This window comes from Delphinapterus leucas, chromosome 6 (genome assembly GCF_059928025.1).
Source record: "Delphinapterus leucas isolate spDelLeu-1000000601 "Yukka" chromosome 6, BTC_Dleu_Yukka2, whole genome shotgun sequence".
Lineage (NCBI taxonomy): Eukaryota > Metazoa > Chordata > Mammalia > Artiodactyla > Monodontidae > Delphinapterus > Delphinapterus leucas.
Genome location: NC_143134.1, coordinates 20,655,396 through 20,669,403, shown reverse-complemented (window position 1 = coordinate 20,669,403; position 14,008 = coordinate 20,655,396). Strand labels below are relative to the sequence as shown.

Genomic DNA, 14,008 nt, shown 5'->3' with positions numbered 1-14,008 from the left:
CATGCAGAGAAATGGCCTATAAATTCATTGAGAATCAATGAAAGGCAAATGAAACAATGAGGTTTAGTTTTGGGGTTGACGAAGTTTTAAAAATATATGATATCCAGCGTTCAGTGGGTATAAATACTACTTATAAGAATATAAATTGTTATAATGCATTAAAAACCTTAAAATTTAGAAATTTCAAAGAATATTCTCCATAATTAACAGTGATTATTTCTGTTGGTGTAACCCTAGGTGATTTAGCCCCTCTTTTGGTTTAGCTGCTTACTGTTCTTTCTACAATAAATAGGTATTATATGTACTTCTATTTAAAGTCTAAAAATCCTTATCTTTCATTTTAAAGTCCAGCGCTTTTGGATAAGTTTCTAAATATAATAGTATAAATAGTTTGTGCTAAGTCGTACTTCCCTTCTCATCCAGAAGCTGCTATTAATTATTTTTAAAATATGTACTTATCTAGTATCCTACCACCTATGCACTGACCCTCCAAGAATATGGTGAGGTAAATATTTTATGTAGCTTAGTGCTAGCGTGAGTTATGACACAACTTTCAAATTCATGAATGCTGCTCCCAGTGTAAATACGTCTATTTAAGTATAGTAAATAAGTGTGATATACTAAATTAATACATGTAATATATTAAAATATATAATTTTATATTAATGCATTAAATTAAATGATTTCATATATTAAACCAACTATATTACAATATCTTGTGTAAATATAATAAATATTAAAATATATAGCATAAATGTGAATATATAAATACATAAAATATAAATATACTTGTGATAAATATAAATAATTTTCATATCCATGAATGTTGTTTCTATTATATATACATATATTATAATTATGTCCTATGTATATATGTATAATATATGTATATTTTATATGTATATGTGTACCAGGAGCAGCATTCATGGATGTGGGAGTTATATGAAATATTATATAATAATATATATAATATTATATATGTTTCAATATATATGAATTATCGGGGCAGCATTCATGAATATGAAATTTATTCTACTCCATACAAAAAATATTATAAATGTATATAAAATAGGAGCCACATTATGGATGTGAGTTATCTCAAATGTGTTTCTCTGTATTTGTCTCACTTTCTGAGGTGGCTTTCTTCTTTGGTTATGTGCCTCCCCGCTTACTTTCTGAACCAGCTCTTACCTAAGCAGCCGTGCTGAAACTGAGCTTTCAGACTGTCTCCACCGCATAATAATACAAGCTTTGAGTCTCCAAGGAGCCCAGCCCTAATTTGATTACCACTCACTGTGTGGCCAACAGCCACTGCAGCTTTCACGATGCACATCACAGCCTCTGGCATAGAACTCCTAAGATTTATGGCAAATGCTTTCATAACTCACCTCGAAAGCTTTGTAGCGATTATTATATTGGGAGAGTTTTATGCGTGTATCCTGCTAGTCTAAGAGGGAGTCATTTGAAAACAACTCAGACTGTCGCAATCCCACTTTTCAGGAACATATTGCAGAATGCTTCCCCCCTATTGTCAGGGTACAGGTCTGAACCCTGCAGAGAAAGCTGGCCTGTGTGTCGTGGGCAAGAGAAGGAAACCACAGCAGAGAAGACTGGCCACCGTTGTCCCGCGCCCGGCTGATATGTAGTTATTGATAGCGCTTGTGCTTCCCATAGAATGGGGGCTGTGTTTGGCTCTTTGATCCGCCTGTATGAGCCTCAGCCAGATGTGATCTTTAAAGTGGCTCTCGTTTGCTGGTGTCTGTGCCATTGCAACCCTAAACATAGTTCTTCATCATGTGGGGTTCTACGAACACCATCCCGAAGCCGCTGCGTACATACCGCTCTTGTACATTGAGTCTTGTCACTAGATGTGGGCCTTCCAGGCATGTGATCCTGGCCCATTTCCTTACAGATGAGGAAACTGAGGCCCAGAGGGGAGACTCTAGCAGAGCTCACTTGGCAAGTAGAGCCAGGACCCGGAGGCTGGGTCTTCCTGCCCCTTCCTCCGTCCATCTACCATTCCATTCCCGCAGCCTCTCCCACCTTATAAAGTGCATCAAGCATCGCCCCTGGTTTTAGTTGTTAACATTTGACCATCAGTTTTGTTTGTTCTTGGGGTTTATTTATCCCCTCACTCCCCCAAGTCATTTCAAGATGAATTCGGTGTCTAAGATAGGCCCCTGGTGGGAAAATAAAGATGGAAAGTATCCTGTAGTTAGGTTCCTCTACTGTTTATATTTTCAACTGACGCGCATCGGACCCACCACTATCTGAGGCTGTGCTGCAGAGACTTACTCTTTTTTCCTTACCAGTCATTTCTGACTTTCCCAGAATTGCCATGGAAACCTATATCCGGCAGAGGCAGCTAATCATGTCGCCCCTGATAACATCCCATGTGATTGGGGAGAATGAGCCACTCACTTCAGTCTTGAATAAAGTGATAGCAGCCAAGGAAGTGAATCACAAAGGACAAGGTACACAGCCCTATGTACTGAGCTGGGAGGGGACTCTGGCACGGGTGGAGGGGTGGCACTCAGAGCTGAGTCCTTGGACTCTGGCCCTTTCACTATCTTTCTCTGATATAAAACAGACCCTGCTGGGGACTGCCCACCTCAGTTTCCGTCTAAAGGCAGTTAAGACTTAAGAGAGTTGGATCACAGCTGTATTTTGTAAATTCTATAGAACAGATTCTCATCCCATGAGTCTTTCCTCACTTTTGTCTGACCTGTAATCCCCGTGTTGTTTCCACAGGTCAAGGCACAAAGGAAAAGTTTTTTTTTTTAATTTTTTAAAATTAATTTTTATTGGAAATTAAAAACTAAAAAAATTAGTTTTTATAGTTGCTTCACAACGTTGTGTTAGTTTCTGCTGTATAGCAAAGTGAATCAGTTATACGTATACATAGATCCCTTTTTTGGATTTCCTTCCCATTTAGGTCACCGCAGAGCATTGAGTACGGTCCCTTGTGCTATACAGTAGGTTCTCATTAGTTAAGAAAAAGAGTTTTGAGGATAATTATGTTCCACTCTCTGAATATGTTTCTCCCAATACGTTTCCTAAAATTGAGAGGAAGGAGACCAAAGTAATGCAAATGAATATGTATTAATATAAACTAATGGGCTACCTAGCACAACATTTTTAGTTGTTTTTAGTACCTCCATATATCATTTTGTTGACATAGTTTTAACTCAGAGGAGTTCTGCTTATTGAAACTGCATTTTTAACTCAAATAATAAGGGAAAATAGTTTAAAATCTGAAATTCAAATGGTGATGATTTGGGGATAATTTTGAAGATTGAGTCAATTTTTTTTTTTTTTTTTACCACCCTGTAATCGTCTTCTGAAGTGGAAGCAATTAGGAAACATTTTCAGGATATTTAATTTGCCATGTGTTCACAGTTATCCTGAGTAGTAAATACATGTGATAAATCATAGAATCCGAAAATAAATAACTAAATGTATTTCTGTTGTTTTGGAACTCCTAACCTAAGGATATAATTTGTTAAAGTGGAAAACCCTTACACTAAGTAGATTGCTGTGTATGTACAATTTTTTTTAACAAAACTGAAAAAAGAATACCATTCCTTCTCCTCCTTCTTAGCAATACACTTTTCAAATGTTTTCGTGCTCTTCATAAATATTTTTTGTGGCTGCGTAATATTCCATTGCTTGGATATTTTTTTTTTTTTTTTTTTTGAGCATGGAATTCCTAGGTAAGCACTTAAATGCTTTCTATTTTGTTACCATTATAAATTTAAATAACTCTGCTGTGACTATCTTTATATATGAATCTTTTTCCATATTTAGGACTGCCTCCCCAAGAAAATTCCCGGAAGTAGGATTTCTGGGCAACTGATAGGAATGAGCTTAAACCTGGAGATGTACATATTTCCAGAATACTTCCCATAGGTTTCTTCCTGTGGGCACTAATTACCATATGCCCACTTTGCAAACTGACGTTTAAAAATCTTTACCTGTTTGAAAGGTGAAAAGTAGACCACCGTAGCATTTTTAAAAACTACGTGACAGTGAACTGTCTGGCCTTCATATGTATTGATATTTAGGAGTTTTCTAAAGTTTTCCTTCCTTTCTAAAGTTTTTGTGAACTCTTTGTGTAATGAAGATAACAATTTGTCTTACTTAGGACACATACTTTTCAATTTCTGGTTTGCCAAATATTTATAAACCTTTTGTACTTCTTTGTGAATTGTATATTCATGTTCTGTTTATTTGTGAGGATCTGAATGTTCTTCTAATGAGTATGAATTCCTAATTTCTTATAAGTATTTCACCATGCCTTTTATAGGCATATGTAGTATATGGTTTTTGAAGTATACCTTTTACTTTTCATGCATATCACAATTTCAGTTTGTATAGATAATTCTTTTGCTTTTGTGATTTCTTCATTTGTTTCTCTACTTAGAAAAATGGTTCGTACTCAGAGATTTGATAGTGAAACACTTATTTTTTCCTTTAATTTCCTGTCTTTTTATCTGTTCACTTTTCTGTTATATCAGGAATTTATTTTAGTGAAAATGTGTCGTGAGAGGTTAGATTGATTCTAAGTAGCTAGAAAATTATCCCAGCACGTTTATAGAATTGTTCCATTTTTCATGATTTGTTATATCTCTTTTGCTGTATGTTTAATTGCTGTATATAATAGTACTTGATTTCATTGTTTCCATTGATTTATATATCTTTTCTACTACTAATACCACTCATTACTATAACTTTACAGTATTTTGATATCTGAGAGGGGCTATCTTTATTTTTTTTTCCCCAAAGTAAACATCCATTCACATTTCTGTCAAATTCTCAAAGAAATCTTACTGTGATTTTTTTTTTTTTTTGCGGTATGCGGGCCTCTCACTGTTATGGCCTCTCCCGTTGCGGAGCACAGGCTCCGGTTGCGCAGGCTCAGCGGCCATGGCTCACGGGCCCAGCCACTCCGCGGCACGTGGGATCCTCCCAGACCGGGGCACGAACCCGTGTCCCCTGCATCGGCAGGCGGACCCTCAGCCACTGTGCCACCAGAGAAGCCCCCTTACTGTGATTTTGTTGGGAGTATCATTAAAATTCTAAGTTAACTAGGGGAGAATTTACATCTTTATAATAATGTGTTTTTGTATCAACACCACACATATATTTTTCTCAGCGTTTGTGTGTGTTTATTATATGGATCATAACAAAGAGCTAAAAGTTTATCTTTTCTTTCTTTAAAGGACTTTGGGTGTCCTTGAAGCTCCTGCCGGGGGACCTCACACAGGTTCAGAAAAACTTTTCACACTTGGTGGATAGATCCACAGCAATCGCCCGGAAAATGGGCTTTCCTGAAATAATCCTTCCAGGTAAACACTTTGCTTGATTCACCTGTTCTGCGTCCTCTAGGACTTTGTTCCATGCAGCCATCACTTCTAATGGGACTCTTGAGGCAACATGGATCCATAAGATTTCATTATTTGCATTCAGTGATATTGAGACGGTGGGAGATAGAGACGGGGTTGCAGTACCTTAGAAAACTACACAGTGTGCAAGCCTAAGAGAACGCTTTTAAATGTACTCAGAAATTTCTCTTTGCTCTCTCTTTATGTTCTGCACAAGCCCCTCTGAAATACTTCCTAGACCATCCATTAAGTAGCGCTAAATAGCACAGCTTCTCTGTCCTGGGAATAATTTGCTTCATCTGCACGTACCTCTTCTCATGACGACATCACCAGCACCGTGAGCTCCTTGCCAGGAAATTCCAGCGATGTGCCCACTCCGCTCAGACTCAGCTGGACCTTCTGCTCCAGTGGCTTAAGCTCCAACTATGTTCTCGGCTCTCCCCATACTTGTGGTGACAAGAATGTAAACATTCTGCAGTTTCCTACTTCAGTTTCATCTTTTTTTGCCACCGCGTGTTGATAATCTGCATAGGTGTTCTTGTGAATTCACTGATTTAACCCATTTACTTTCTTTTTTTTTTTTTAATAAGTTTATTTTATTTATTTTTGGCTGTGTTGGGTCTCCGTTGCTGCGCGAGGGCTTTCTCTAGTTGCTGCCGGCGGGGGCTACTCTTCGTTGCGGTGCGCGGGCTTCTCATTGCGGTGGCTACTCTTGCTGCAGAGCATGGGCTCTAGAGTGCAGGCTCAGTAGTTGTGGCGCACAGGCTTAGTTGCTCCGCAGCATGTGGGCTCTTCCAGGACCAGGGATCGAACCCGTGTCCCTTGCATTGGCAGGTGGATTCCTAACCACTGTGCCACCGGGGAAGCCCCCATTTACTTTCTTGATTGTTATAGTGGTAAAAGGATATCATCCCCTCGAGGAACCTTACATATGTGTATTATATAAAATATATGTGTTATAACTATTAAAATATAAGTATGTTGTATATTTGATAGATAGGAAGAAAGAATATATGAATAAACAATCTTTGGCATGTTAGAAAAATTCTCAAAAACCAAGCTGTTTATTGCATAAAAATTCAGGTTCTTTTAAACTAATACAAGATCTTGTTTCTCCTTTGGGAAATTAAGGAGCAGTAATAATTTGATGCCTCACACATTTCTGTACATGGTGGGTATTAAAAGTATATTTGTGGAATGAATGAAAGGGTTCTAAAATTGAGATTATCATTTTCTTCTTTTCTCATGAAAAGTAGTTTTTCATCTGCCTACTTCATCCCTTCCAGGGCCATTTCACCCTAATACATATTCATCAACATTCTAGGAAAATGTTTTGTCTTCTTGTTGTTTATAAAAATAAGTATTGATACTCTTCCTATAACTGAAGGCAGTTTTATTGCTACAGCAAGACCGAAATCTGAAAAACAAAAATAGAGAAGTTTATCTTTTGGACAAAGTGCATTTATCTTGGAAATCTGGCTTGGAAAGATGCTTTCTATTCAGTAGTATTGGTTCATAAACTTCCAGGGCTATAACAGACTTTAAAAATCATCTCGAATGATGGTTCCCAAATATGCTAGTCTTTGGATCAGCCAATCAGGATCACCTGGGAAATATGAAGATACCGATTCCCAGATTTTTCCAGAGACTCTGATGCAGTTTGTATGACCGGGGCTCTGCGGGGGATTCCGGTAATCGGCCAGGTTTGAGGAATAGAAGATCTGGGCTCACATCCCTCAGCTGGGCTCCCTCTCATCATCATTGAAACAGGCTGCAGATTCATCTTAAACTTCTCCCTCTCCTGCACTTGCTCCTGTAGCTAAATTCTTGGAAGAGATTATGTACTCTCTGTTTCCTCACCTGCCAGTCTCCCTCTATCCTGTCTGGAATGGCTGTCACTAGTCACCAAAGATTACAGTGGCACCAAGTCCACTGGATATTTTTAGCGTAATGGTCGCCTCAGGCCAGTATGTGACCAGGTTGACCACTCCCTCCGTGAAATGTTCCCCCTCGCTGTCTGTGATCCCACACACTCCTCTTTTTCTCCATCCCCCTGAGGCCTCTCCCAGGAATCCTTTGCCACCTGAGCATCTTCAACCTCACCTTTAAATGTTGGAGTTCCTCAGTCTTTGGTCCTTATGCCCTGTCTTAGTTTGCTTGAGCTACCATAACAAAATACTACGGGCCGTGTGGCTTAAACGACGGAAGTTTGTTTTCTCACAGTTCCGGATGCTGGAAGTCCAAGATCAATGTATCTGTAGGGTTGTTTCTTCTGAATCCTCTCTCCTTGGTTTGCAGGTGGCCCCCTTCTCACTGTGTCCTCACACCGTCACCCCTCAGTCTGTGTGTCTGTGTCCCAATCTTTTCTTATAAGGACACGAGTCATATTGGATTAGGACCCGCCATATGACCTCATTTGACCTTATTCACCTCTTTAACATATGAATTTGGGGGGAGGGGCGCAATTCAATCTGTAACAGGACCCTTTTCTTCTCCCCTCTGTTCCCTCCCTTGGTGGATCTCATCCACTCATTTTGCTTCTGTGTGTTAGTTGCCTCCAAATCCAAATCTGTAGGCCCAAGACCCTTCCTTTGAACTCCACAACCATCCATCCAACTGCTTCCTGCCTCAGGACTTGAGTGGGTCCTCTTCCCATTGGATCACTCTTCTCCTTGTTTATTTCTTACTCAAAATCCGCATTTGGAACTTGTCATCCTGGGCATCTAGACCTGACTCTTCTGTTGTGTTTTATCTAAGAGAACAGCCCCTCATCCATCCAGCTGCACAAACACGAAGGCTGAAGATCACCCTTGACACTCCTTTCCTTTACATCTCACACAAAATTAATGGAGGAGACCTGCCAGTTTTCCCTTTCAAAGGCTTCTCAATGCCACCCCCTTCCCTCCATCCTGTTACCGCTACCCAACTTCTAGCTACTGTCATCAATTCCCTGGACAAGTGCCAGCACTTCCTAACTGTTTCTCCTGTTTCTGCTCTTTCTGCCTCATTCTCCACACTATAGCATGAATGATCTTTTATAAATGCCTATCTGATTTCGTCCCACTCCCTCCTTGCTGAAAACATGACTTCTGTCTATATTTAGGATGAAGGTATAAATTCTTCACTTGGCCTGCAGGCCTCAGGGAGACTTGTCTTATGCCTGTCTCTCGCCTCATCTCACCACAGCTTTCCCCTCACTTGAAGACTTCCATCATATATCTACTACCTCCGGGCCTTTGCACATGCTATTCTCTCTCCCTCTTCCTCCCATGCCTCCAGTATCAGCTCAAAGGAGAGATTCCCACACCTTCCAAACAAGGTTGGGATTTAGTGTGATGCTTTCACCGAGCCCGGCCTTTCCCTTCTTTTGTAATGATGCATTTCATCTTGTCTGAGAATGCTTCTCTTGCCCACCAGACTTACAGCTGCATGAGAGCAAGGCTGGTGCATGGCTTACTGTCGTTTCCCAAACACCTAGCACAGTGCTTGGTACAGAGTAGGTGCTCAGTCCATTTTTTAAGTGAGTAAATCAATATTATTTCATTTTATTGTGCCATAATTTATTCAGCTGTTTCTGTGGTTGGAAATTGAGGGTGATTCCAAGTTTTCACATTCACAAACAATATCACAGTGAATATCCCTGTGGATAAATCATTGCTCGTGTTTTTTTTATTGCAATATAGTTAATGTACAATCTTAGGTAAGTTTCATGTGCACAACAGTGATTCACAATTTTTACAGGTTATATTCCATTTATAGTTAGTATAAAATATTGGCTATAGTCCCTGTGCTGTACAGTATATCCTTGTAGCTTATTTTATACATAGTTGTTTGTACCTCTTCCTCCCCTACCCCTATCTTGCCCCTCCCCTCTTCCCTCTGCCCACCGGTAACCACTAGCTTTTCTCTATATCTGTGAGGCTGTGTCTTTTTTGTTATATTCACTAGTTTGTTTTAATTTTTAGATTCCACATACAAGTGATATACAGTATTTGTCTCTCTCTGTCTGGCTTATTTCACCAATACCCTCCAAGTCCATCCATGTCGGTGCAAATGGCAAAATTTTATTCTTTTTTTCTGGCTGAGTAGTATTCCATTGTGTGTGTGTGTGTACACACACCACATCTTCTTTATCCATTCATCTGCTGATAGACACTAAACTGTATTCCAAAGACACTGTGGTATATATAGAGAGGTAGAATGAGGTAAGCTACAGGGAACAATACACATAGAAACTTCTGCTGTATGAATAGTTTATTACCAAGTCAGAACATTTTATATTTTACTTATAATTTGCATCTTATTACATCCTGAGATTTAAAAATGACTCCACACAGCACCACTCACAGGCTGGGTTGTCGTGTTGCAGGAGATGTTCGGAATGATATTTACGTCACCCTGATCCATGGGGAGTTTGACAAAGGGAAAAAGAAGACACCGAAGAACGTGGAGGTGACCATGTCTGTGTATGATGAGGAGGGCAGGCTCTTGGAGGTACGTGGTGTCCCCAGCAGTCCCGCTGCCATCACACGCTCCTTTATAACAACAGGACTTGGCGCATGATGTTAATTGTTCTCCACTGTAGAGCACATTTGGTGTTTCACAAGGAAAGAATAGGAAACCTGTTAAGTTTGTGATTAGCAATCACCAATTGTAGTAATAAATTCATGTAGACTCTTGTTTTCATGATTTCTCCTGTGCTGAGAAAGACCTTAAGCCACCAGGGATTTCAGGTGTACACTTCCGATGCAGAGATTCTGTATCATTTTCAAGTTCTTTAGCCACTTTCAAGACTGACAAGGTCCTCCGGGGCTGGCATGGTGTGGCATTCCTGCCCAGGTCATGTGGAGGACACACGCCCTCCCCCTGGGTGAGCTAAACCAGCGGAGATGCGCCTGTTAGAGCTGTTACACCAGAAAGGCTCTTGGTTCGAGGTCAACTACCACGCTCTTCAGTTTTGGGAATCGGGAAACTGCAGCCCAGAAAGGATAAGCTATTTTCTCAGGGAAGCACAGGACTTAGTGGTGGCACTGGGAATGGGCACAGGTGTCCTGCCTTCCAGTCCACTGTTCCTCCAACAGAAGTGACTCTTCATTCTGACATCAAGGAGAAGGAGAGGCAGGGGGAGGCTTTCATTGTCCCAGCTGACATCTGGCTCCTCTTGTATGAGCCATACTTACCTGCTTCGGAATGCACTCCATTCACTGAGTCCCTCACGGCGGGGGCACAGCCGAGTACACAACCCCTGCACTTCCCCATGGATATGATCATCTCCCAAGGAATCAGTTGACTAAGTTGTCTTCTGCATAGAGGGATAAGCAGGATGCTGTGGGCCACGGTACGGGACTGATTTCTTTGTGCTGTTGAGAGTCCTTTTGCCCTAGGAGTTCAAGTACACATCTTCACGGCTCTGCTTACTAGCTTGGAAGTGCCCCCATGGAGGCCTGATGCTACTGAACTAAGTGGTTCATTTCTAGGAAGAGACACAACCCTAAGTTCTAGTGAACATGCCACACCTACACCAGGTCCTTAAAGCAGAGTATAGACAGGACCTCACACAGCAGTGTGTCTGCACACATGCTGGAGCTCCCGGTCACCCTCTCGAGGCCTCTGTTCCCTGAGAGAGGAAAGAAGAAAGAAAGAAAGGACAGTGTATGGCTGGGATGGAAGAGAGAAGAAAAGTTCCAGCAAAGGGGAATGTTAAGCTTGTGCTGGGTGCCTTAGCTACTACACACTGAGACACTTGGACCCTCAAAGTGCTAGAAACTCGTTCTTTTTTTTTAATTATTTTTTTTATTGAAGTGTAGTTGATTTACAACGTTGTGTTAGTTTCAGGCATACAACAAAGTGGTTCCGTTATCCATCCATCTGTCTATCTATCTATATTATTTTTCAGATTCTTTTTCATTATCAGTTATTACAAGATATTGAATATAGTTCCTTGTGCTATACAGTAGGTCCTTGTTGTGTATCTATTTTATATATAGTAGTGTGTATATGTCAATGCCAACTTCCTAATTATCCCTCCCCGCTACCTTTCTCCTTTGGTAACCATAAGTTTGTTTTCTATGTCTGTGAGTCTTTCTGTTTTGTAAATAGAAATGTTTTGTACATTTGTATCATTTTCTTTAAGGTTCCACATGCAAGTGATATCATATGATGTTTGTCTTTCTCTTTCTGACTTACTTCACTTAGTATGGTAATCTCTAGGTCCATCCATGTGGCTACAGATGGCATTATTTCATTCGTTTTTTTATAGCTGAGTAGTATCCCATTGTGTGTATATATATACCATATTTTCTTGGAAACTCATTCTCGCTCTACTGTTCACCCCGTAATCAGCTTATGTATGCCAGTGTAAGGCATGTGCTGGCCATGTGGAATACCCTTAGTGTTCTAGATATTACTACCCCCTCCTAATTTTTTCTTTCCATCTGAAGAAAGCAATTCATCCTGGTGCTGGATACGAAGGCATTTCCGAGTACAAATCAGTGGTCTATTACCAAGTCAAGCAGCCCTGTTGGTATGAGACTGTCAAGGTGAGAATGTATCATCAGTAACCCCTATCATATATGAAACCTCGTTTAGATTCCTTTCTTCTTTTTACCCACAAATCGCTCCTCCTTTATCCTGAAGTTTTAGATAGGTTGCCTGTGGTGTGCAATCAGAAATGAATTGATCATCGTAGCTCTGCAGAAGCTCATTTCTCTTTCGTAAACTTCAGAAACCTTAAGTAACATTCTCTTTCGTAAACGTGTTGAAATTGGAAGAGAGAAACTTGATGTTGTAATGATGTAAGAGGCTGCCAAGATGGTCCAGAACCAACTGGAAATTTTCACACTGTGCAAGCAGTTTCCTAACATTTCTTTCCTTCTTGGCCTGTAACCAAGTTAGCTGGGCTTCTTTTCAATTTAAATATGTGTCTTACAAATTCCAAAGTGCTCTTGAGATCAGTCCGCTCGCGTGAGCCTCACGGTAGCTCTGCGACAAACGGTCCGAGTTGCAGCAGCTCATTTTCTGATGACGTAACTGACACTCAGAAAAGTGAAGTGACCAAGTTCCTCTAGCTGCTCGTGTCGGAGCCTAAACTGGATTCCACTTCTTCTGAGCCCCAGACTCCATCAACTCTTTCCTTTTTTGTTGTTCTGGTTTTTTACTGAAGTATAGTTGATTTACAGTGTTGTGTTAATTTCTGCTGTATAGCAAAGCGATTCAGTTATACATATATATACATTCTTTTTTATATTCTTTTCCATTATGGTTGACTTCGGGGTATTGAATGTAGTTCTCTGTGCTCTACAATAGGACCTTGTTCTTTATCCACGTCGGCTTTTTCTGATTGTCAAGGTTTTATGAGCTCTCCGTAGAAAACTAAAAAAAAAGTTGCATTAATATCTTAATTCAGAAGTAACCATTTTCCACAATTTTATATACTTCATAGGATTTGGATCATGACATTCATACAAATTTATATTGTGCCTTTTCAAACTCTCTTGAGGCATTAAAAAGCCTTCAGAAGTATATTTTTAGATTCTTGCATAATATTCCATTATATAACCATGCCATAATTTATTTAACTATTTGCTACAAATTCTCTGCTCTGTACATTGCTCCATGCCTCTGTTTCCCCTGTCTCTTCTGTATATGTAAGCAGTAAAAAAAAAAAAAAACAAAAAACTTCCTTGTCCCCAGTATTTTATCTTTTCCTTCTATTATAGGCCCTAACTATTAACATATACATGTACACCTTGCATTCTTGCACACAGACCTGAAAGTACTGATCTTTTCCCCCTGAAGTATCTCCTGCTTCACACTTGAGAAAGCACTAGAAATTTGTAATATCTCCGTTTTCAGAATCTATGATAAACAGCCAAGATGATCTTCTCTTGAGATTCTTTTGGTTGAAAAATAGCTAAATCTCCTTCGAATGAAACCCTACACCAAATCTAACTCTATAGGAATTACTCCTGTGATCAGATACTAAAATGTGCCTCATTTTATAAAACGAGCTATGAGTGCAGGGGACTGTATTGATATTCCTCATTATTGTGCAGGTATCCATTGCTATAGAAGAAGTTGCTCGCTGCCATATAAGATTTACCTTCCGACACCGGTCATCTCAGGAATGTGAGTATTAGGAGGTTGACGACACGTTTCAATCAAAACAGTGTTTACTCTTGCTTGACAGTGCTTTTGTGGGTCTGTAGAATGAGATACTTGGCATCTTTATTTCAAGATTCAGTGAAGCTAAGGAAATCTTAAAATGAATTTTTCTAGGCTTCCAAGATCTGTGTTTATCATTGTATATCAGAATTTCTCTGAAATGTGCTCTATGAATGCTAAGGTTCTACAGTGCTAATAGATGCTGTCTGACAAAAAGAGTTTCCCAGTTGAATAGGGATAGAAAGTGCTTGTATATTATGTCTCCCTCTTAGACATTCACCGTGTATGTTGCCACATTGCTGAGAAATCCTGAAGCAAGAGAACTGTTCAATATGTTGTCTCCCAAATTATTTTTTTTCATGAAAGAACTGTTTCAAGTTTTAGATCACAGTTTATAAGTTGACTTTCCTAAGGTGTGAACAGAGGAGAATATTGATTATTTTCAAACTGAATTTTTTGAA

At 39.7% G+C, this 14,008-nt stretch overlaps 1 protein-coding gene across 2 annotated transcripts in view; it reads left to right on the top strand.

Moving 5' to 3' along the window:
• Positions 1-14,008, top strand: part of DOCK5 (dedicator of cytokinesis 5) — a 216,285-nt gene that overhangs the window by 115,783 nt on the left and 86,494 nt on the right. For both annotated transcript variants that reach the window (XM_022595031.3, XM_089912792.1), the window contains 5 exons: positions 2,332-2,474; positions 5,223-5,348; positions 9,754-9,878; positions 11,825-11,923; positions 13,439-13,511. In XM_022595031.3, the coding sequence (XP_022450739.1) occupies positions 2,332-2,474; positions 5,223-5,348; positions 9,754-9,878; positions 11,825-11,923; positions 13,439-13,511 (566 nt within the window). The remainder of the gene's footprint in view (positions 1-2,331; positions 2,475-5,222; positions 5,349-9,753; positions 9,879-11,824; positions 11,924-13,438; positions 13,512-14,008) is intronic.